At 40.4% G+C, this 25160-nt stretch overlaps 1 protein-coding gene across 1 annotated transcript; it reads left to right on the top strand.

The window, feature by feature from the left end:
* The first annotated feature begins 1621 nt into the window (after window positions 1-1621).
* UQCRFS1 (ubiquinol-cytochrome c reductase, Rieske iron-sulfur polypeptide 1) lies at window positions 1622-5718 on the top strand. The gene is made up of 2 exons (XM_073307763.2): window positions 1622-1900; window positions 4930-5718. Exons 1-2 carry the CDS (start codon window positions 1690-1692, stop codon window positions 5538-5540), a joined length of 822 nt encoding a protein of 273 aa, XP_073163864.1. The 5' UTR covers window positions 1622-1689; the 3' UTR covers window positions 5541-5718.
* The last annotated feature ends 19442 nt before the right edge of the window (window positions 5719-25160 follow it).

Raw genomic sequence — 25160 nt, 5'->3', positions numbered from 1 at the left:
TAGGACGGAAGAATCCAATGCACCGCTACAGACTAGGGACCGAACGGCTCGGCAGCAGTTCTGCAGAAAAGGACCTAGAGGTTACAGTGGACGAGAAGTTGGATATGAGTCAACAGTGTACCCTTGTTGCCAAGAAGGCCAATGGCATTTTGGGATGTATAAGTAGGGGCATTGCCAGCAGATCGAGGAACGTGATTGTTCCCCTCTATTCGACACTGATGAGGCCTCATCTGGAGTACTGTGTCCAGTTTTGGGCGCCACACTACAAGAAGGACGTGGAAAAATTGGAAAGAGTCCAGCAGAGGGCAACAAAAATTATTAGGGGACTGGAACACATGAGTTATGAGGAGAGGCTGAGGGAACTGGGGATGTTTAGTCTGTGGAAGAGAAGAATAAGGGGGAATTTGATAGCTGCTTTCAACTACCTGAAGGGGGGTTCCAGAGAGGATGGCTCTAGACTGTTCTCAGTGGTACCAGATGACAGAACAAGGAGTAATGATCTCAAGTTGCAGTGGGGGAGGTTTAGGTTGGATACTAGGAAAAACTTTTTCACTAGGAGGGTGGTGAAACACTGGAATGCGTTACCTAGGGAGGTGGTGGAATCGCCTTCCTTAGAAGTTTTTAAGGTCAGCCTTGACAAAGCCCTGGCTGGGATGATTTAATTGGGGATTGGTCCTGCTTCGAGCAGGGGGTTGGACTAGATGACCTTCTGGGGTCCCTTCCAACCCTGATATTCTATGATTCTATGATTCAAACTGGACAGTCTCTATGTAATAGAATAAATGGACAGAAATCAGACATCAAGAATTATAACATTCAAAAACCAGCCGGAGAACACTTCAATCTCTTTGGTCGCTCGATTACAGACCTAAAAGTGGCAATTCCTCAACAAAAAAACTTCACAAACAGATTCCAGTGAGAGACGGCTGAATTGGAATTAATTTGCAAACTGGATACAATTAACTGAGGCTTGAATAAAGACTGGGAGTGCATGTGTCATTACACAAAGTAAAACTATTTCCCCATGTTTATTCTCGGCCCCCTCCCCCCCCTGTTCCTCACACGTTCTTGTCAACTGCTGGAAATGGCCCACCTTGATTATCACTACAAAAGGTCCCATGTTCCCACCCTGTACCCCCCCCCCCCGCTCTCCTGCTGGTAATATCTCACCTTAAGTGATCACCCTGGTTACAGTGTGTAGGGTAACACCCACTGTTTCATGTTCTCTGTGTATATAAATCTCCCCACTGCATTGTCCACTGAATGCATGGGACGAAGTGAGCTCTCGCTCCCCTCAGATAAGTTAGCTGGGCTCTAAGGCGCCACAAGTCCTCCTGTTCTTTTCACTGGGGCGCAGTGGTGTTCCGAATGACATCACCGTGCTGCCCTGGCAGCGCCCGAGGACACCCAGTCTGGCATGGAGCCGACCTACGGCCACTGGGCACCAGAGCCCAAGGCTGGGGGGGCGGGACAGAGCCGGGCCTGCGCGCCGAGGCGGATGCCTGGATGACGTCACGCAGTGCCCTCGGCAAGCGCAGCCTGACTGGCCCCCACCCCAGCCAAGGGGGCGGGGTGTGCGCACGTACGTACGTGCAGGAGGCGGGGCACGTCGTCCTCGCGTGGTTACGCCTACCGGCAGGTTGCGCCCGCCGGTGACTGAGGTGATCTGTCCGAGTCGCAGTCGCCGCCATGTTGTCCGTGGCCGCCCGCGCCGGCCCCTTGGCTCCGTACCTGTCGGCCGCGGCGCACGCCGTGCCGGGTCCGTTGAAGCCGCTGGTCCCGGGGCTGGTGGTGCAGGCCGAGAAGCTGCCGCTGGACCCGAAGCGGCTTGTGCTGTGCCGGGAATCGCTGAGCGGCCGAGCGCCCCGCGGAGGCCTCGTCGCCACCGCCAGCCTCAACGGTGGGCGCAGCCTGGGGTCGGGGCGCTGAGATGGAGCCGCAGGGTCGGGAGCGTTCCTGGGGCCTGTGGGCCTCGCTGCCCTAGGGAGCAGCGCTCGGGTCGCTGTGGCGCATGGCGTCGGGGGTGGGAGGGAGCCCGGGAGGAGGCTCGCAGTCCCAGTGAGACCCCCGCCCCCGTACGCCTCAGGTCACTGTGTGAGTGGGGACTGACCCAGGCCTGCGTTTGGCCCCTCTGCAGCCGGCCCCTCTGCAGCCGCACTTCAGGGTTGGCCTGGCCTTGGGAGTGACCTTGGGGGCTGGGACTGCACTTCTCGTGCTCGGGTTTCTCGTACAGCTCAGCTGTGAGTTACTGACTCTGAGCTGCACCCCAGGAAGTGTTTGCGTCTATCCCCAGCGGACGAAGCCTTCTCAGCCCACATAGGGTCTGGTGCAGGGGTGCTGTAAATCTCCCCTGTGTGTGGGACTGAGGGACCCTGGGAAATGTGAACAGTTGGAGTGTTTCCATACTTGAGGAAGTAATTGACTCTAATCCAGTGCAAACTGCGTGATCACAAGCAGTGATTTTAGACAAGAGTTTGTGCTTGACTCCTTCGTAGGTACTCCAGGCAGGATTTCACTTCACAGCTCCAGAAGAGGGAGAGAACAGAAAACACTGCATGTAGCATGTTGATGGTACTTAATTGTTTTAACTACAAGTGAAGAACTACATCAGAGACCAAAAGTGAGGGGCTTCTTTATGGTTACAAAAACAATAGTTTTAATCTTACCAGGAGACTCATGCCATCAGCCTTATTGTTGTCCAGTTCATGCAGTGTTTTGCAATAGTATATGCAAGGGTACTGACAGAGTAGTTCCTTTCAATAGAATGTTTGTATAGTGGTGGACTTCACAGGACTTAGTTTTCAAACCTAGCAAAGTCGGGTCTCCATGAAAATTTTCCATGCAAAATTTCAGTATAACACTATCCATGTTCCGGTTTTTAAAACTGGAAGTATTTATTCCATTTTCCTATATAAAAGAAAAGTAACGGGCTTACACGTGTTAGTCCATAAACATGGGCATGCACAAGTATTGACCAGTTGACATGTTAAATGGCACTTGGCCTTGTCTATAGTGACTCGTGTCTTGTTTAACATTGGTTTGTGGACATTTCTCAAGATTTCCAAACATTAACGTAGTTTCTAGGGAAGATAAGGCAATGAGGATATAAGCCTGCACAAAATGGACAGAATAGTTTCTCTCTGTTTCCAGATTGCCTTTGCTTGATTTAGTTAATATTTTTATTGTAAATGGAACAGTTGCACTTAAAGTGGCCATTGAATGTGTGTGTTTGGGGGAGGCTCAAGTTCTTAGTGACCAACTTGACACTGTTTTGGCTTGATTTTTCAGAGGCACAGAGCACCTGCACCTCTTCTTGGGTGAAAATCAACCTCAGCCTTGGTTTGAGACCAGAAATTGCACTCAGAATTAGCAGCTGCTTCTGAAAATTTTGGGCTTTAACTGATGTAATTGAGATACAAACATTGAAATCTACACTACAGTTTTCAGAGTTTAATTCCAGCATAAGAACCCCACTTAAAATCCTTAATTCAAATTGTCCTGTGTGCTGCTACATTGTACAGAAGCCATCAAAATCTTCCAATTCAGTGGCATGTAGTAATAGCCTTCACCGTGTGTTTACACAGATATTGGGAACTACTATACCTTGTGGAAAGATGCTTTTGTAGTGATCACAATTACACAAATATTTGAGGCTGACATTCTGCTGTAAAATTAATAACAGGATATGCATTTGATTAATACTTGCAGTGCAAGTAATAGGAAACAGTTTATACACACAATGCTATATGTGAGGGTTAATGCTAAATTACACTTCTCCATTGAAAAGATTAAATATCTTTTCAAATATTAACCTTTTTATGTTACCAATGGGAATTTCTAGAAAAACAAATTAAATATGCAATATAAGGCTAAATATTTCAGTACATAACAATCTTGGCAGGTAGCATTTTCAGCCTTTAAGTTGATATTTACTTTATTCTTTAACGGAGTATCAGTTTTTGTTAAGACAAATAGCCTTCACTTTTTCTGAAAAAAATGCCACGTAAGTTTGCATTGGTGCTGACCCAGTGGACCATTTTGGCATAATAATTGTGAAACTGGGAATCCAACCAATAAAGTTTGGCACTGGAGTGTGAATAGAAGACCTGAGGGAAACATCTTAAATTTGTGCAGTAATCCAGCAAACACATGCATGCTTATTTTTACACTCTTGAGTGGTTCCATTGAAGTCAGAGTAAAGTACATGTATAAATAATTGCAGGTTCATGGTCTAAATGCTTTTTTTAAATCCATGTTTCTTAATCCCAGTGTTTCCAGGGAACTTTAAAATGAAAAAAAAAATCACTAAGAATTTGTCAGTCTTCCCTCCCTGCTGCCCATGGTATTCTTCAGTGTAAAAAGTTAACATGTATAATAGGCTGCCATTTAACCTACCACTGTCTCTAAAAATCAAACTTGTTTGTTTTTTAAAGTTTTAAAATTGTGGTAAGCCATCGTTCATAAGCAGTCTTTCAGTAAGAAAAGTAAGGAAGGGAAGATTTAGCAAGGAAACAGATTTCAAGCTTTTAAGAGGATATAGAATTTTAAAATGTCCTTTACTATTACTGTATTTTAAGTTGTGCCAGGGCTCTTTAAATCATTACATAGCTCAGTTGTGAACAGAATACAATCAGAGTTTTTCTTTTTAGATAGACTTGGCTTATAGTGTCAGAGATTGGTGGGTGGTTGCAGTCTCTTGATAGAAACTTGTTAAGTTTCCCAAATTGTCTTAGTTACAGCCCTGTTGTGGTAATTACTTTTTAACAATATGCAGTTATCAGATTTACTGTTAACAGAAAGTCTTACGGACCTCTTTCCAATTTCACCTTGAATTCCTGAAAACAAAACAAAACAGCATCATAGTAATATAGTACTAGGTCTTTATTATAAAGATGCTTGCAGTTAATAGTATTTACTTTTTTGTTGCAGCTCCAACTAGTGTTCGTTACGTCCACAATGATGTCACAGTACCTGACTTCTCTGACTACCGTCGCTCAGATGTGTTAGATAAAACAAAATCTTCTCAAGATAGCAGCGATGCTAGGAAAGCGTTTTCCTATCTTCTGACCGCAACAACATGTGTAGCCTCTGCATATGCTGCTAAGAATATTGTCACCCAGTTTGTTTCCAGCATGAGTGCTTCTGCTGATGTGTTGGCATTGTCAAAAATTGAGATCAAGTTGTCTGAAATTCCGGAAGGCAAGAATATGGCTTTCAAGTGGAGAGGGAAACCCCTTTTTGTGCGTCACAGAACCCAGAAGGAGATCAATCAAGAAGCTGAAGTACAATTGACTGAACTAAGAGATCCACAGCATGATTTAGACAGAGTAAAAAAACCAGAATGGGTTATACTCGTTGGTGTCTGTACTCATCTTGGTTGTGTACCCATTGCAAATGCTGGAGATTTTGGTGGTTATTATTGCCCTTGCCATGGGTCGCACTATGATGCATCTGGCAGAATTAGAAAAGGTCCTGCTCCAGCCAACCTTGAGGTTCCATATTACGAATTTGCTTCTGATGACTTAGTTGTTGTTGGTTAAATAGCTGGACATTTGTCTGCTTCATCTTTTGCTGTATGAACATTCTGGAAAAAGGATTAATATTCTGGTGTGGTATAAACCTAAATGATCCTAAAACATGTACCTAATTGTCTAAAATCACTCTTATTAAGTATGCTTTAATGCTTCCCAATAAAGAATCGAACTGAGTGATCTGTCATTTACTTGCTGTTAGTGTCTGATTACTGAAGAAATCTGATTGCATTACCTAATAAAGTTATGGATGCCCTGGTAATAAGTATGGGGTGATGTAGCATTGGAACAGAAAACTTAAGCCAGAATTTTCCATACTTAACCGTAGCCATTTCAGTCCCACTTTCCAGAAAACCCTTGCATACTATGATAGGAAAACCTGACCTGGGAACAACTCAGTTGTTTTAGGGAACAGATAAAAACTAATCTCTAAGAGGCATACTTCTTAAAAAAAAAAAAAAATCCTACTCATCATTATAGACATGTTGTTTTAGTTTGAAATATCTTGCTTTCTACACCAGTATACATCAGTTTTGACTTTGATGGTAGATGGAGATAAACATTGATTAAACTGTTGATTTAAAAATAAAAACAAGTAATTCAAACAGACTCCTGTATGTGGTTGTATGCCAGAAAAATCAAGTTCTAATCTCATTAACTTCTTCAATAGAAGCAGTTAACTAGCAAACAAAATAAAGTTTACTGATGGGAACTCAACTTTCTAAATACCAAAAAAAAAAAGGCAGCATAGGCAAACTCTGACCAGCAAGTGTGATGATATTCATCTATTCATGCTTTAGAACTGCTAATATTTATATTTGTGCTTTCACACAATTTCAGTCCATAAAGTTAGATGAATCATTATAATGTGAGAGACGAAGTCATAATCCTTTCCTTTTTAAAGCATGTGTATTTTGGAAGAGTTAGTCTGTCACTTAAATCTGAAAGTGTCCTCATTTTAACATTACCACAAAAGGAGATGCTGTTCCCAGTGGTGGCTTTTATATAATATATGCATAACACATAGGAAAATCTATGCTCGTGGCTTTAAGAACAGACTGCCATATCTGAGTACATAATTCTTCCATGTATGACTTATGTAACCTCATAACAGCTGTAAAAGTTCTGCAACTCTTTTCAACCTCTATATGAAACTATAAAAGTGTTAAATAAAACACTTCAGTTTGCAACTGTCTGGCATTAAGCTGAATACCTCTAAGTTGGTGTCTTTAAAAACACACAACTGCTTCCTCTACCTATACTGCATAGATCCCATTCTATTAATTTTACATTTTTTAATAAACATTTCTAAATTGCATCCAGTCTTTTACCAAGTCACTATATTTCTTGTCAGTCTCTGCTGTACCTCAGCTGGCCTTGGGGGAGAGAAAGCAAGGATAGTTGAGTATTACAGCAATATGGGCTTGTATTAGTAGAATTAAGGGTTTGTAATAATTTCTGTGATAACACCTTGTTTTTAATGGATATTCACAGAATCCACCTAGGTTCATTTGATGCCAGGAACCTGAGTGCCTAATTTACATCTACACAAGTATATTTGCTTGGATTTTCCTTGACAGTTGAAAACAAATTACTTGTTTAAGTTCACTAGCAATAACGGGGTGTTATCTTCAACTTACATTTACACTGAGGGAAAAGGAGGAGATAAAGGAAATAACATTACTTTATGAACATTTGCTAATCCATAACTCCCCTGTGACCGAAGTAAATCACCATATTCATTAGAATTGTGATATTCAGAACAGCAGTTGATGCAGTCTAACCTTTCATGTTAGTTACTAGCCATAACCAGATGCTTGAGTCAATGTTGTAAAGATATAAGGCTGGGCAGAGAATGGGAATTCTGTTTTCATGGAGGATTTTGAAACGTATTCTTGAAATTTTGAACAGCCAAAATTCTTTTAAACAAATCTAAATATTTAATTTCTATAACTTTAAATTCTGCCTGGAGGCCTGCTGGGGAAACTTGAACACCTAGCTGAGATGGGAGCCTTGGAACTTGTGCTCTTGGGGCTTCCCTGCTCCTTTGGAGTCTGCAAGTTCATAATTACTCTGCACCCACGGCATCTTACTCATCCATAAGTGAAACCTGAAAGCTTCTACCTATGCATGATAAAGTATCACAATGAGTATTAAAAAAATCTGTTCCAATTTTTCTTAATATATTAATTTTACTGTGTTAAATATGTAGATCTAAATGAGGGCTGCATCTGCTACTCCTATTTCAGTCAGTGAGATTCTGCTGTTCAGAAGTTCTGTGAACCAGTCTGTTTCTATTTAGGAGCCTAACATTTAAAAATGTTGGCTCTAGTTTTCAAGCGCTGTAGTCTAACATGTTTGAGTCAAGTGTCTATTTAAAAACCCTGAAATAAAGACCTTCAGCGTACACATATGCACTGATTTTCCTCAACATTTGGGAAATGATCTATATAGGGCACCTTGGTAAATTTCATAAGTTCCACATTTATGTAATCATTTCACTTTGACCTGCTTAGCTTCTGCTACAGCTTTTTAAGCGCTGGTGATGAGCTTCTCTCTATATTCCTATTTTTAGGAAAATGGAAAATTGCATTCTTCAAGAACTTTGGTTTTAAACCTATTTCAGGGGGAAAATAATCTTGCAATTTGTTGTTGGGCACGTAACATCAGAAAATTTAAGACTTTTAGCTCCCCTCCACCCCTTTCCCCCGCCCCCCGTTTTTAGGAGAGGCTGATCTCCCAAGCTGAACCTTGCATTTATCTGAACATCTTCTATTGTGTAACAGCAAATAGCTAGCCTATTAAAGAGCAGTTAAAAATCCCCATGGATTCTCTTGTTTTAAACATTCATCACAATTATAGCAAGCCATTTGATCCTTCAAAAACACTGACTATTTTAACAAGTTCTGTCATGTCTGTGCACGTATAAAATCCTTTGCAAGCATGCAAGTCCTGCCATTCAGAAGTAATACATAAACCAGTTTCACCTGCTAGTCCTTTTGAGGGCACTGTCAATTTAAAAATCATACTTCTATGTGATATTAACTACATTTTTTTTTACAAGTGTAGATTAGAATCCTGTAATAAAGATCAAAGAAAAATGTCTATTTACAGTTTCTTCACTTTGTGCATTTGACAATTTATATGTAATATATATTGTTTCCCTGGCATAGTCAATTTCTGTTGTTTAGTGAGTCCTTCATACAAGAATATCAGAGTTGGAAGGGACCTCAGGAGGTCATCTAGTCCAACCCCCTGCTCAAAACAGGACCAATCCCCAACTAAATCTTCCCAGCCAGGGCTTTGTCAAGCCTTACCTTAAAAACCTCTAAGGAAGGAGATTCCACCACCTTCCTAGGTAACCCATTCCAGTGCTTCACCACCCTCCTAGTGAAAAAGTTTTTCCTAATATCCAACCTAAACCGCCCCCACTGCAACTTGAGACCATTACTCCTTGTTCTGTCATCTGCTACCACTGAGAACAGTCTAGATCCATCCTCTTTGGAACCCCCCTTCAGGTAGTTGAAAGCAGCTATCAAATCCCTCCTTCTTCTGCAGACTAAATAATCCCAGTTCCCTCAGCCTCTCCTCATAAATCATGTGCTGCAGCCCCCAAATCATTTTTGTTGCCCTCCGCTGGACTCTCCAATTTTTCCACATCAGGGTAGTAACTATTATTTTTTTAACAATATGCAGTTATCAGATTTACTGTTTACAGAAAGTCTTATGGACCTCTTTCCAATTTCACCTTGAATTCCTGAAAACAAAACAAAACAGCATCATAGTCAATATAGTACTAGGTCTTTATTATAAAGATGCTTGCAGTTAATAGTATTTACTTTTTTGTTGCAGCTCCAACTAGTGTTCGTTACGTCCACAATGATGTCACAGTACCTGACTTCTCTGACTACCGTCGCTCAGATGTGTTAGATAAAACAAAATCTTCTCAAGATAGCAGCGATGCTTCTTGTAGTGTGGGGCCCAAAACTGGACACACTACTCCAGATGAACAACAATGCTGAATAGAGGGGAATGATCACGTCCCTCGATCTGCTGGCAATGCTCCTACTTACAAGCCCAAAATGCCGTTCGCCTTCTTGGCAACAAGGGCACACTGTTGACTCACATCTAGCTTGTCCACTGAGGGGCAGAAAAATATTAAAAGGATGCAAATGTAAAACTACAGAAATTTGCAGAGAGACTTAGCTCCTAATGTTTTTAACTCTACTGTTAGGAATTGACAAGTTTCAAGTTGACAGGGTCCTGTTATAGTTAATCCCTCATTTTTGTTACTCTTTTACCCCAAGGATATTGAATGATTTACTGAATGGAAGGTTTTCATTTCTTTTAATTTTCTGGCCTGGGGTATGCAGGAGGTCAGATTAGATCAGTGGTTCTCAGCCTTTTTGGGCTTAGGACCCATTTGTAAACCTTGGTGGCCTGTCACAACCCAGCAACATGAGATGCCCCAGACCTGAAGTCCTCCACCCCCCACAGTTGTTCAAGGGTATTGACTCTTAACAGTGCAGCCTTAGCCAACTTTCGCAATGTCTTCAAACATATACGATTAAGTGAAGAAGTTACTCCAAAATTGAGCAGTATAACTGTTAATGACTTTTCCAGAATATTCATTTCATGCATTAATTAATTCTCAAAACACATTTTAATGAAGGATAAACTTTTGCACAGTCATCGTACACCAGGTCAGTCATTCAACCGGGAACAGAACCCTGACAGTAGGGGTGGGGGGGAATAAACATGGGGAAATAGTTTTACTTTGACACGTGTCATTACACAAAGTAAAACTATTTCCCCATGTTTATTCGCTCCCCCCCCCCCACTGTTCCTCACACATTCTTGTCAACTGCTGAAAATGCCCACCTTGATTATCACTACAAAAGGTTGGGGTTTTTTGTCATCCACCCCCTCCCCCCCCCCCCCGCTAGTAATAGCTCACCTTACCTGATCATTCTCCTTACAGTGTGTATGGTAACACCCATTGTTTCATGTTCTCTGTGTATATAAAATCTCCCCACTGTATTTTCCACTGAATGCTGTAGCTCACGAAAGCTTATGCCCAAATAAATTTGTTAGTCTCTAAGGTGTCACAAGTACTCCTTTTCTTTTTGCAGATACAGACTAACAAGGCGGCTACTCTGAAACCTGTCAATTGGATTAAATTCACCTTACAAAATCTTGCCAAAGAAATTAATATAACACATTAACACTCAGATTTTTTTAATGAAGTGCAAGTTTTATTATTGTATGAGTGGAATATTTTCAGTTTTGTTTTAACCTTAAACCCTCCAGAGCGCAGGCTTTTGGAAAATTCAAAATTTGATTTCTTAAAAAAGGAATAGAGAGATAACGGCTCTGGCTTGAAAAATGTTTTCCCATTTTCAGACACAGATCTTCTTTTATGAGAAATGACAAATATTTAAAATGGGGTCAATGTATAACATGCAGTTAAGGCCAGTTGTCAAGAGGAAAATGGCAGTAAATAAGGAATCAAAATGAAAAGTCTTAATAAAATTCTTATACTACATAAGTGGCTCCACTTTTTGACAAGTAGGTTTCTGTTTCCTTGTTGATTAGTGATTCCACCAGTTCAATATTTCCTGGATATAAGAAATTATGGCATGAGGAGTGATAAATCCCATTGTTCTATATTGTGTCTCCTGCCCATGCCAAGCAAATTTAGTAATTAACAGATGGACTAAGATACACTTGAGCAGAAATATTTTCCATTTAGGATCGTTGAGCATTAAAGGTTTGGTGGTGCTGTAGTACTCATGGTGAGGATACACGGTGTGAATGAAAAGTAGAAATGTTTCTGTGTAATTAAACTGCTAATCACACAGCATACTCGATTGGATGGTATCCAATTCCATGCACCAAAAGAAAGACTGAGTGGCATTAACTTGCATGTATTCCCAAAGATTTTATGGCCAAGTGACTTCTGCTGTTTTGACATACTCCTTTAGAATGTCTCTATTTTGACGATTCTTCATTAGCCTATAATGAAAATGAAGGTCTGTGCAGATTAACTGCTGCTGCTCCAATGATGACCAAACAGAATACCTGCCAGTACTGCTAACATCAACACAACTCCAACACTGTGTCCACATCTCCAGTTATTATTATTTCTTTATTGTGAACTCACTGAATTACAAACCCATATGCTATCTTGGGAAGCTGCCATACCTTTCTCTTTAAGAATGTCTCTGTAATGGTATATAAGAGGGGGAGAATGGTGTTTTAACATCAAAGCAGCAACTTATACTACTGTTGAAGATTAGATAATTATAAACAGATAGTACTTAGTGTATTTTCATTTGTAATCAAGTATTGAATGCCAACACCTTAGCTAATGCAACAAAATCTTAGCTAACTTTCACAATGTTTTACAATTTTATTGATTATAAAAAATTATGCAGATTCTATTAATTTAAGAAAACTGAACAGTATAATTCCCAGGTGCAGCCTTACCCATCCAGGTGCACTTTATGACTTTTAAAGTAAAGCATTTTATTAGCATTAGGGCCCCAATCCTGCACTTAGCTCATTGGGACAACTCACCTGTTTAAAGTTAAGTATAAAATTGTTTGAAGGGTAAGGATCTAATTACTGAAATCTCTCAGCATCTTTGGAGGTAGGAAAGTATTTTATCCACATGACTGATGGAGCTAGTGAGGCACAGAGAAATAAACTTATTTGCCTTGTGACTTTGAGTAAGCTGATAGCAGAATTGGGAATAAAATCCGTAAGATTTGCTTCTCACACCTTCTCCCTAAACTATAATATATGAGAAAACACATCCTAATTTAGGAATTAGTTAACCCACTACTTAAACTGAATCAAATTTTATTCTGCTTACAATCTAGTGAACAAAAATAATAAAACTGTGAACATGAATATATGAACATGAAAGCATATTTTTATTTATTATTGAAGACTTTGTGAAGACTCAATTATTCATTTCTTAATAAAGGAATAGATATCAACATTAGTCAAAGCAGCCCTTCCATTTTCATGCACTGAACTTCTCTCACCAGTAAATAAATATGTAAAATGGTGCTAAAGTACAATACAATATAAAACATTTTCAGGATAAAGTAAGGTGAAATAGAAAAAATTAGTTCAAATGCTATGTCAATTAGAGCTGTCCAAAAAAGTTTCGACATTTCGTAAGGAGTACTTTTCCATTCCCTCTTTGACCAGAGACTTCTGAAAGTCAGTAACTCTAGAAGAGATAAACACGCGATCTGAACAACGATAAATCTTATTGTCCATTATTGGTCTTCCTGCCAATGCCAAGCAAACTCAGTAATTAACTGATGTGCTAAGATGCACTTGAGCAGAAATATTGTCCACTGTTTCCAGGAAGGATCGTTGTGGTCTAAAAGTTTAGTGCAGACATCCTCTGCATAGGTAGGATACACTTTGTGGATGAAAGGCAGAAATATTTCTGTATGCATACAGCATAGAGAGCCAAGGAAAGTCCCTCACACAGTCCATCAGCACCAATGATACGGGATTAATTGCCTTGCGTTCCCAACGTTTTTGTGGCTCTTGGCCCCACACTTTAATATATGTCAACTCCTTTAGAATGGTCTTAATGTAGCTGTTACTCTTCAATGAGTCATAAGGAGCATGAAGATACTGAGCAAACTCACTACCAACAGTCCAAACATGGCCAAGCAGAACATGTGCCAGAGTTGCTAAGATCAACAGAACCCCAAAGATAGTCTGCTCACCTTGCCTTTTATTTCTTTTAGCACTGTGAGCTTGCTGAATTGTCTTTGCCATGTTGGGAGCTTGTTTTTTCTTCCAGTTCCAGACTGTAGCTGTCATAAATATAAAGGGAAGGGTAAACACCTTTAAAATCCCTCCTAGCCAGAGGAAAAACTCTTTCACCTGTAAAGGGTTAAGAAGCTAGGACAACCTCGCTGGCACCTGACCAAAATGACCAATGAGGAAACAAGATACTTAAAAAGCTGGAGGGGGTAGGGGGAGAAACAAGGGTTCTCCCTGTCTGTGTGATGCTTTTGCTGGGAACAGAACAGGAATGGAGTCTTAGAACTTAGTAAGTAATCTAGCTAGATATGCGTTAGATTCTGTTTTGTTTAAATGGCTGATAAAATAGCTGTGCTGAATGGAATGGATATTCCTGTTTTTGTGCCTTTTGGTAACTTAAGGTTTTGCTGAGAGGGATTCTCTGTTTTGAATCTAATTACCCTGCAAGGTATTTACCATCCTGATTTTACAGAGGTGATTCTTTTACTTTTTCTTCTATTAAAATTCTTCTTTTAAGAACCTGATTGCTTTTTCATTGTTCTTAAGATCCAAGGGTTTGGGTCTGTGTTCACCTATGCAAATTGGTGAGGATTTTTATCAAGCCTTCCCCAGGAAAGGGGATGTAGGGTTTGGGGAGGATTTTGCGGGGAAAGACGTTTCCAAGCGGGCTCTTTCCCGGTTATATATCTGTTAGATGGTTGGTGGTGGCAGCAATAAAGTCCAAGGGAAAAAGGAAAATAGTTTGTACCTTGGAGAAGTTTTAACCTAAGCTGGTAAAATAAGCTTAGGGGGTTTTCATGCCGGTCCCCACATCTGTAGCCTAGAGTTCAGAGTGGGGAAGGAACCTTGAAAGTAGCCTATGCTATTGTTCTGTTGAATGCCTTCTCTATTCTGTTTTATTACATCACAAAATAGTTGTGAGCCAGAAAATGCTGAACTTAGAGGACCCTTCAGATTCTTCTCTGCCTTTTGGATAATTTGCTTTCTGTCAGGACACATCACACAGAACCCGTGTGTCAACAGGTCTGTGCCTAAAGTTCTAATCTTTGGGATTGAACAGAGTTGCAAAACTACAGCTGTGACAGCAAGAAAACTCAATAGTAGAAATAAAGAAGTGGTTAGACATCAGTTTGTAGGTTTTACCTTATTTTGTTTTGCCTTAAATTAGTCGTCCCCGTCCCCCGCACCCCCAAACCACTCTCTCTCTTTAGGGAAATTGTTTGCAGCTATAATTGTGCCATAAAGGAGTGCTACACTATATACACCTCACCAGACTAAATAATTACAATTATTCTTACAGTATTTACATAGAAATTTTGAGGCTGTCATCTCAATCTTTATGTTTACCAATAAAATCAGTCTCATAACTCTGTGATTAAATTAGACCAAGTCCATTGCAGAGAAAGGAAAACTGAGAGGGGGACTGGTAAGTTGATCTGCCCAGTGTCAAAATCTGCAGAAGAGCACAGAATGGCCGCAAACCATGGGCCAGATCCTGGGCTGCAATAGGTCAACTTTGTGATGTTTCCCCAACACAAAACTGCCCTAAAGCTCATTTAGTTGACCACTATAGAATTCCTTTTGCATAAGAGATAGGAGCCCCTGTTCTGCTCTGTATCACTCCTTTCCATGAGGCCAGTACTGAAAATGTGGGTGGCATAATGGATTATGACTAGGGCATCCCTGATCATCATGGTGATTCCCAGGTGCCATGACATCTCTCAAGTCTATTACCATTAGGTACCAGTTAGAGCAGCCTTCAGGCTGCTTAACCTGGATTGATTTTGATTTACTGCCAAAAGCTTTCAAATGTAAATACAACACCTGACCATTAATACATTTCTGAACAAAGCAACTTATATTGTGAGATAAGGTGGCAATCAAGTTTGGCCTATGTTTTGTACCCATTTTATAGTTGTGATACCAGGATACAGAAAAGGTTAATTTATCTTCCCAAAGTTACTTACAAAGTCCATTGAAGAATACAGAATTGAACCCAGAAGTCCTGTTTCTTAACCCCTTGCTCTATCAAATAGATATAAAACAACAAGACCTTGTTTGGGTGCTAATGAAACTACTATGTAAATTACATCAAATTTGTCTTAATGGCAAAACCTTGTGAATAAAAATAAGGCAGTGTCCTGACACTGCACACATTTCTGAACAAATTTATTATAACATGAGAGGGGAGAGTGAGTTTGTGTGTGGGGGGGGGAAGGGTGAGAAAACCTGGATTTGTGCTGGAAATGGCCCAACTTAATGATCACTTTAGATAAGCTATTACCAGCAGGACAGTGGGGTGGGAGGGGGTATTGTTTCATGGTCTCTGTGGGTATATAATGTCTACTGCAGTTTCCATGGTATGCATCCGATGAAGTGAGCTGTAGCTCACGAAAGCTCATGCTCAAATAAATTGGTTAGTCTCTAAGGTGCCACAAGTACTCCTTTTCTTTTTGCATTCCTTTTTTCTTTTCAGGGTTCAGAGTCCGGGAAGGCTCAGGTATTGATTTCTCAGCAAATGGATATCTCACAATCATAGCCCTCCTTTCAGTTACCAACTTTAAACCACACAGAAAGCATGTATAATGGGGCTAATGTACAACAGTTAGTAAAAAAAAAAAAAAAAAATCAAGGTCTTCCAGAAGCTGAGGAGCAATGAAGTACTACCAGGTAGAAAGGAATTTAGTGACTGCTAGCCTCCAAATATTGTTCCACAATTTGTAAGAAAGTTTTCAATTACTTCTGTGACCAAAAACTGCAAGAGAGAAACTCCCAAATGAAGCCACATATGGTATAAAGGATATATCTAGTTGTCCTCATACAGTGCTGCACACCAATGCCAATCAAATGCTGCCATTAGCTGGTGGGCTGAGATGCAATTGAGCAGAAATATTGACCACTGCTGCCAACTAGAATTTCTAAGGTGCACAGGATTGGCGGTTTTGTTTTTTTATGGCCACGAAACCCATGGTGGATGAAATATTTACACCCTTCTGTATTATCTAAACAACAACATTAGCTGGAGTCTTGGAGAGACTTTCATTCCATTCCGAAGAAACAATGAATTTCTGGGCTCAGACACCTTGTATTCCCAAAGATTCTGTGGGTGTTTGAACGCTTCCACTTTGACACACTCCCACTCCATTAGAATGGCCTTACTATGGCTACTGTTTTCTAGGTTACAAGAAGCTTGAAAATCATGTTCACTACAGCTGTCCCACCAGTGCTGCAAAAACAGAATGCCTGCTAAAGTTGCTGAAGCCAACACCACCTCAAAAAGAAGCACCGGTCTTCTTTTTTAACTCTTTCCATCTTGGGAGCTTGCTGATCCTCTTTGTTTAAAGCTATGACCCACAACAGTTATTAAAAAAAGCCTCCTCTTTTCTATTTAATGCCATTAGGAAACCAGTCTTCTGTTCCAAGGCTTGGAACAATGCGGATCTTGGTGAACCCTTCTCATTCTTCACTACATTGTGGAGGACACCAGCTGTACACCTAGGCAATGTTAATAGAAGCTGTGTGCCACAGTTCAAAGTGGTAGGCAGGAGATGGACCAGGATGTCAAAACAAAAAGTATACTAACAGAAATCTGAACATCGCTTATAGATTCTGTGACAGTTTTCTTCCACTTGGTTTCACTTTAAGTCTCTTCTCCTTCATTTTTGCCTCTTGGTTGATTTCAGGCACCATATACCTTTACATGCCTTTCTGGGAAAATGTTGACAAATAAATATGCCTTAAAGGATTTGAAACAAATCAGGATTATAATTGCTTTTTGGGGGGGCTTTTTTTTTACTCTGGGGATCAGAAGTCTTGATAGTGATGCTGCTTACCTGCCAATGATCAGTACTTCTCCCTCTCTCTGGTGCCAAAGGAGTCAGATATGCCATCCTTATGTCCCTCACAATACATGCCTTAGGAGCATACTAGTAGTATAGTTATTAAGGATAAGCTATAACAAATGTAGGGAAACCAGTTCTCATCCTCAGTTACATACTGCTTACAAAAAAGGGTCATAGGTTCAATTCTCACTTTTTTAATCACCAGATCAGAGGGAGACTCACAGGGGGACAAAAGAAGCCCGGTGGGGATCACAAAGCAGGAACCTGGCTAGGCAATCCCCTTTGGGAGGGGGAGGGGACAGATCTCCTCATTCTGTCACATCTCTTGGGTTTCAACGCAGGCTCATGAGCTGTGAGGAGCCTCAGATCGTGTGGCACAGCAGCATCTGTGCATCCATGCAGGTGTGAGAGATGGTCCTCCCTCCTTCCCACTCCACTTCAGGGCATGTCTACCACCATCGGTCACTAAAAGGGTATGAAGTTGTCCCATCACCCAAGACTTCCATATCCATGACTGGCCTCCTGATGCTCATGCATCTCCTCTCCAGCAAACCAGAGAATGCGCCTTCTGCTGGTGACCTATGTTAAGAGGCACTGGTTTACATGGCATCATGTACAGATGCTCCCAGCCACTTCTAGCCTCCTTACATGTTAGTAGGGGATAGATCATTTCTTCTGCCAGAGACATTCTTCTGGCAGAAGAAATTAATGCACAATTTCCACAATTAGGAAATTAGTGTACAGTCGAATTCAGAATTTTGAAAAAACTCTTACATAGATTATATAGAGATGTATCCAATATGGACGTAGATAATGCTGAGAGGAATGAATGATACATTGGATACATAATGAAATGTAGAACCTTTCACCTATAGCTCACTTGAATACAGGCTAGGTCAGCAGTAGGGTTGGTCAGAAATGGAATTTCCATCCTACTGGAAGTTCTGACATTCCACAACAATTCTACCTAACGAATCGTGGATATATTGGGAATTATTCTGAACTCACAGAAGTTTTACAATGGTGTAACTGCATTAACTTCAACAGTGTCACTCCTGATTTACACTAATCTAAGTCAGATGAGGCTCAGACCAATGTCTAGCCCATTCCTAGTTGATGCTGAATTTCTGGATCCAGCGGACACGAATTCTATTGTGTAACTACCATATGTATCATGCTAGAAAATTAGCATGGTGGACTTAGAATCATAGAATATCAGGGTTGGAAGGGACCTCAGGAGGTCATCTAGTCCAACCCCCTGCTCAAAAGCAGGACCCATACCCAATTAAATCATCCCAGCCAGGGCTTTGTCAAGCCTGACCTTAAAAATTTCTAAGGAAGGAGATTCCACCACCTCCCTAGGCAACGCATTCCAGTGTTTCACCACCCTCCTAGTGAAAAAGTTTTTCCTAATATCCAACCTAAACCTCCCCCACTGCAACTTCTCCCACTCCTGCTTTGTTGTACATACAGATAGCATAAACCTGTCATATAGCCGAACAGGGTTGACAAGACTGTAAACGCAGTTGTGTCTGATTCATGCTGTGCTATTTCTGAGAGCTAAATTCACTCACTAATCATAATCAAGGGACAGAGGAAGTAGAGGATTAGAGTGTGTGCCTCCAGAGAAGGACTATGATGTGAAAGAATGGGGCAGATGGCTACACAGTATTATTTGCCTGCCACTGCAAATTCCTAGTTTAATTTAGAAGCTGATTAGTGCTAAACATGGTTACAAATTGCAAATCACTTTTTAAAGGGAGGGTTATTTCTATTATCTCCTCCCTTATCAGTTTACCTGGATAAGCAGCTGAACTCTTTCCAGTGAAAGAGTGGGTAGCACATCATACTACATCAAATGGGGAACAGGGATGTGTTTTCATAAATGCACTGGGCCAGGCCTGGGCTTCCTCTTGAATCTCTTTGCACCACTCCATTGGCACAAGAGGGCCATAAATTTCTTCTAATGGAGCAACTGAGAATTCCCTGGCTTCATTATACCCTCTCTGTGAGATCTACAAACCACCTCTTCTCAAACTCCCTGCCAGAAAGGGAGTTTTAGCAATTTCTTGACAGTATAATGGCTCCTAGGCTACTGTTACAAGCTGATGGAATTTAGAGCATTTGTGCCCCTAATTTACAAAGCACAACGGCCACAAATGATCAGTAACATCTAAATGGTGATGTGGGTGAACAGTTGTGCTTAGTTAATATTGAAAATGTAGGTCTTGATTTCTTTCAATCAACTGAGGCATACATTCAGTTTTTACACTTTTTAATTCTATGACTTCATTCTATTTTAACTAGAAGAAGAACAGGTCTGCTTCGTAACATTTTTAATTGATCACTTTTTTACCCTTACAAATCAATTCTCGTATTTCAAGCTTTACTAACAGTTAAATAAACCCAAGAGAGAGATATCAGGTAGTTTATAAGTCAACTTGATAAAAGCATGCATAGAATTGTTGGCATTAATTATCTCAGTACAATTAGTAACTGATTTATGTCACAAATGTAATAAGTTTTCTTTATGAGCTACTTAGCATAATCATTTGAATAACCATTCTAACATTAATTATGACATCACCTTGTATTCTAGCAGTGAATATTTAAAAGCTTTCTTTAAAAAATAATTGAAAGCTATTGTATTATTCACTAAACTCTTGTAGATAATTACAGGTTGTGATGGAAAATGTAGCTAAATAGTATTTTTTGCCATGTTATAATGAATGTTATTGTTGAAAGAGACACAAAAAGCCAAACTGGTGAATAAAACAAAAAAAATCAAGACCTCAGAACATAGCATAGAAATCTTTAAAACAATTTTTTTGCAATAGTAAGTACTCTTTTTATCCTGAAAATGTTTCCATGCCATATATTGTACTTAAATGACATTTTCCATAACTACCCACTAACAAGCATAGGCAGGTTATTTTTTTTTTTTTTTTGAGGATTTTGTTGTTAAAAGAAGCTGTCTTGTTGTGTGAATTTGTGGGTGTTATGTTGCCCTCTCATGGCTGACCCACAAAGAAAATAAGGGAATGGCTAATACCAGCATCATGGGATCATGTGTGAGAGGCCTGTGTTTTTGAAGGCTAGGGGTTCTAGTCCCTGGTTCCCAAAGGGTAGGTGTGATTTATCTTGTAGTTATGTCTATTCTCTTTAGCACAGTATAGCAGATTGTCTATAACACCATGTAGCTAACATAATTGTCTGGGAGAAGGGAAAGATGGGGGTGAGAGAAGAAAAAAATTGCTCTCCATTTGGGTCCAGAGAACCTTAATCAAACTGTGTCTAAGACATTAGCTGACAGTTTCAACCTTAGAACATTTACAACCCTATGGACAGGACCAAATTATTGTTGAAGATTCTAGGTAAGCTTTCCTCTATCTTTGGTTTCAAAACTCAAAATTCACTAGTTTTGAAATGGATACCAAAAGTATCTGAAGTTTCAGTGACTTTCCTGGAAGCTTGCCTAGGGTTGAACAAGATACAGAATCCCAGAGGACTAAAGTCAATAGGAGTTTTGCTTGAATGAGAACCAAATAAGTTTGGCTTTTACATTTCCCACTAAGTGTGCTGGTATTATTCATATAGTCACAAGCACTGATCTGTTGAACTTTTTTATTTTTTTTTGGCCATTTTGTATGGTATCTATTTTGGCTACTTGATAAAATATCTGTGCATTTGGGACAAAGTCATTTTATGTATAGAGCTGTAAGGTGCCCAGATCCTGTGGTGATGAAGTAAGTTTACAATACATGGTAAGGGGATGGAAACAATTCCTCAATGTTAAGTGCTTTCATATTTAAATGTCAATATCTTTGCTGAACAGGCAGTGCTCCTGCTTGCATCACATCTGTATTTGGCCCTTAATATTTTAAGAAGTAGAGGCTGCTTTCTTATTGTTCTGTGTTTGTTCTACTTTGCAGTACAGAATGTAGAGACCTGTCCAGCAACTAATCCCTATACTTCACAGTCATTAAAAAGATGAAAAAAACAACAGGGTTCTATACTTTACACACACACTGACTGCACAGAAGCTGCATCATGTTACTTCTGGCCAATAAAACAGAAAAATTAGCCCTTCAGCACATATCTATGTATCTTCAGGTGAACTGTCACAGACTTGGTTGAGTTCCCCCTGTTGGACACTCAGACTTTCTTGGAGGTGATCCAAACACTGAATCCCACAAGGTCTTAGCTTGCTGGGACTGAGCAAGGCACTCTTCCTGGCTTTGGACCTCTAGGCACACACACCAGGTGTAGACCTTGTGTCTGACACTCCTGTTGGCAGTGTAGACTTCCAAAGCTCAAATGCCTAGGCCCTGAAGTTAGTGCCATCTCCACCAAGCCTCCCCAGCAGCTCTTCCACAATCCAGTATCCCAAAGGTGTGATTTACAATTTACCTCTTCAGGAGCACTGACACAGACAGACTGCAAAGGATTCTAAATGTAACACTGACAGACCGCGGTCATCGGGATTGAACCTGGGGCCTCTAGACCTTAGTGCATGAGCCTCTGCCACATGACCTAAAAAAAGCCAACTGGCTGTTAGCTAAGGCTGTAGAGCAGACTCATTTAACATGCTCTCTCTAAGTGGTCTTGGTGCCACTAGATGAGACAGAGCACCACACCCAGGAGGTGTGTGGGTTACATAAACACCACTGCTGTTTACTTATTGCCACAAGAACTGGCAATATCTATATAAATGAGCATTTCCTTACCTCAGGTTCCTCACCACTCCAGACCATTCTTTGGGCTTAGGCAGAGTCCTCTGCCGTATCCAGGATTCTTCCCTGGAGCTGATGATTTCTCTTCAGACCTGGAGCCTTTCCAGCCCAGCTAGCTTTCTCTCAGCATGGTTGGTCCTGCAGCTAAATCAGACCCACCCACACCTCTACTGCTACAAAAGCTTGCCCTTCTCTTCCCCTTTTCTGCCCAAAACTTCCTGTCCTTCAAAAAGCCTTCCCCCACTATTGTTCCTCCTGGGAATACTTTTTAAGCCCCGCTTTGTCACCTCTTTCTCTTTATTCTGTTTGGGGGGTTTCTACTCTCCACTCCCAACCCCTGCTCCTTGCGGACAAGTTTGGGGAAGTAGCATCTCTCAGCTCCAGCCAACCTCTCAGCATCCCCACTGTTCAGTCCAGAACACAGTTGTTACAGTTAATAACTCTACATTGTCCCTGGTCTGATACATGCTGCAAACCACATGAGCAACTGGTGGATTCAACATCCACCTAAAGGCATTCCCTGATACAACAATTTTATAAACTACTTCCTAGTACCAACCAGAATTCGTAACTTGTACACAGACTGATTCTTCAAATTGTCACACTGACAACTGTTGGGTCAGAACGTTCAAAAAAATGAAAGATACCTCAATATTGTACCAGTATATATGATAATAGCAAAACAGCACTATTTTGAATGTGTTTTCATCCTCATTTAGGGTATTTTTTTTTTAGCAGCTTTTGGTCAAGTGGGTGTCCATCCTATGCATCCCTTAATCTGTAATAACACTCATTCTCCCAGTTTGTCTGGCCCACTGCTCTTTATGAGGCTAATGGAAGAGTTGTTCTTGATTATTTAATTTCAGTGAATCTGACAAAGTTCTTCTCACCTTGTGTCAGTCATTCTTAAAAAACAAATGTTTTTTAAGACAGTTTCCTCTTTGGTATCTAATTTGCCCTTGCTTATGATTCATATCCATAGGAATGAGCCATTCTGACATATGAGCATATAAATCATCAACTTCTTTCAGTGTGGATTTCTTGTCATCTCCAGATTGCTTTATTGGGGTCATAAAGGTCACTGCTGCCAGTGCTATTTGTCTTCTAACTTTGTTCTCACTTCTACCCTTTCAATCCATTTTATTTCCCAGGCAAATATACATTCAATTATTTCAATAGGTCATCCATTCAGTGATAGAGATCCAATTCATTAACTTCTGTCATTGATATGAATGACATCAGGAGTTCCTGGGCTCTTGGAGCAGATGTAAACCTGGGGCCCTTCACCTCAGTCTCACTCTTCAGCTCGAGGTAAAATACAAGCAGTTAAGTAGGTAGATGGGAAGAGTCCCCAAGAAATCAAAGTATTAAGCAAAAAATTAATATTAAGTAAACAGTTAAAAATCCTGTTTTCTTAACTGAAGTTGTATCTTGCATTTGCTGGAAGAACTGAATCCCATAAAGAGCTCCGATTGCCGTTCTCAGGGCCCAAGACAAGCTACAGGGCAGACTCAATTAGGACACAAAAGTCCACGGAGTTTATTGAGGCAGCTCCCCTCCCCACAGTGGTTCCCTACAACAGTCTCATTTAGACCCCTCAGGCCTATCCTAGGCAGCACAGACAGCCCAACAGTCTTTTTTGTAATTAAAATAAAGAAATAATCCCCAAACCAAACTCAGCAGTCCTACCTTCCTGTGGAGGGGCTCTGGAAGTCGGCAGCCAATAGTCTGTGCAGAGGTTCTGGGCTGGTCCCTTCCTCCAGAAGCAGTAGACAGGGCATTTATTTTCTTGCTTGATCAGCCCACCAGTGAGCTAGCCTCTTCTCTTGTTAACTACCCCTTCATTACCTGACAGCGAGTGCTGGTGCCGTGGGGCAAGGCTGAGTGGGCCCTCAGCAGCTTGTTAACCCTTGCTAGATCAGGATGGGATGGGTATACCCCGTCACAAGTGCCAATAGACTAGGCATTTATGAAACTGAGCATCAAGTATTTCCTCAGTCAAATCTGTTAGCCTTTGCATATGAACAGATTAAGATTAGCCATATCTGAGGCCCCATGTAAAGCCATTCAACTAGGCCCCCTTCTACAAGATTCAGTGTATGACCTTCTAGACCATCCTACCTTAAACAATTGTACAAGGTGAGGAAGGTTTTAAATCCATAGGTGGTCAGCCAGTGGATAGTACTGTCCAAAATTAGTGTGTTTTTTTCCATGGGAGAAGCAAGATACTTCAACATATTAACTGTTATTTCATACAGTTATCTCCTATCCTACACATAGGAAAAGACCTGAAATATCTTACATAGCACTGCTTGGCAACTGTTAGCTGCAATGTTTTTTGTTTTTAATTAAAACAAAAACAACAAATAAACAAACAAATCCTCAACCAACCCCAAACTGAAAACCAAAACATTTTAGTTTTTTGAAAACTGTTTTTGGCAAAAATGTTCAGCTTTTAATAAAAATGTTCAGTTTTCAGAAACTAAAAAACAAAATATTTTACCAAACCCCAAAAATGTTTTCTGAAAAGTTTTGACCTAAATGAAAATTTTCCCACTAGCCTGAGGTACATACTAGATTTGTATTCTAAAGCATCACCTGTTCAATATGTTTATTGCATATCAGTGCACTCTGGCTGGAAATCTTGTATCCATTACCAAACTATGGTTGGAAATGGTCATGACTGGGGAAAAAAGCTTGCTACAAGGGAAGGGAAACTTTCATAGCTCCTGCCCCCACAAAACCTGAATCCAGCAACTGGTCAGAACCTTACACTCAGAAGCAAGAAAAATAATCCAATGAATACACAGATTGCCACACCCAATACCCCAAAATTAGCTTGGTTCCTAGATGAGTTTTACCTCCTTCTTAGATGCAACTTGTTGAAATTATTACTTCTTAATTTTAAAAAATGGCAAATAACCTAACAGATCTATTTGTGCATTATCATTTCAGTTTCTCTCACATATTTTAAAAATTGCTTAAAATGTGGAGGTTATTGTTACTAATTGATTGGGAACTGAAGAAATTTAATAATTTCTTCCAGCTTAGTATAATTCTAATTTCTTGAAAATGATATTAAAAGTGTCCGAAGAGTGTTTTACAACCCTATCAAAAGAAAACATCAAAGAGCACTAATTCCAACATTATGCTCTCAGAAAACCACCATGAATCATTGGTCTTTTTAGTGCATTTCACACCCCCTACCTGTAATATAAAATATTACTGCAAAGAAAGTATAAAAATATGTACTGAAC

Source organism: Lepidochelys kempii, chromosome 12 (assembly GCF_965140285.1).
Source record: "Lepidochelys kempii isolate rLepKem1 chromosome 12, rLepKem1.hap1, whole genome shotgun sequence".
Classification (NCBI taxonomy): Eukaryota; Metazoa; Chordata; order Testudines; family Cheloniidae; genus Lepidochelys; species Lepidochelys kempii.
Note: the sequence above shows the minus strand (reverse complement) of the source record. Positions and strands in the feature narration are given on the sequence as shown.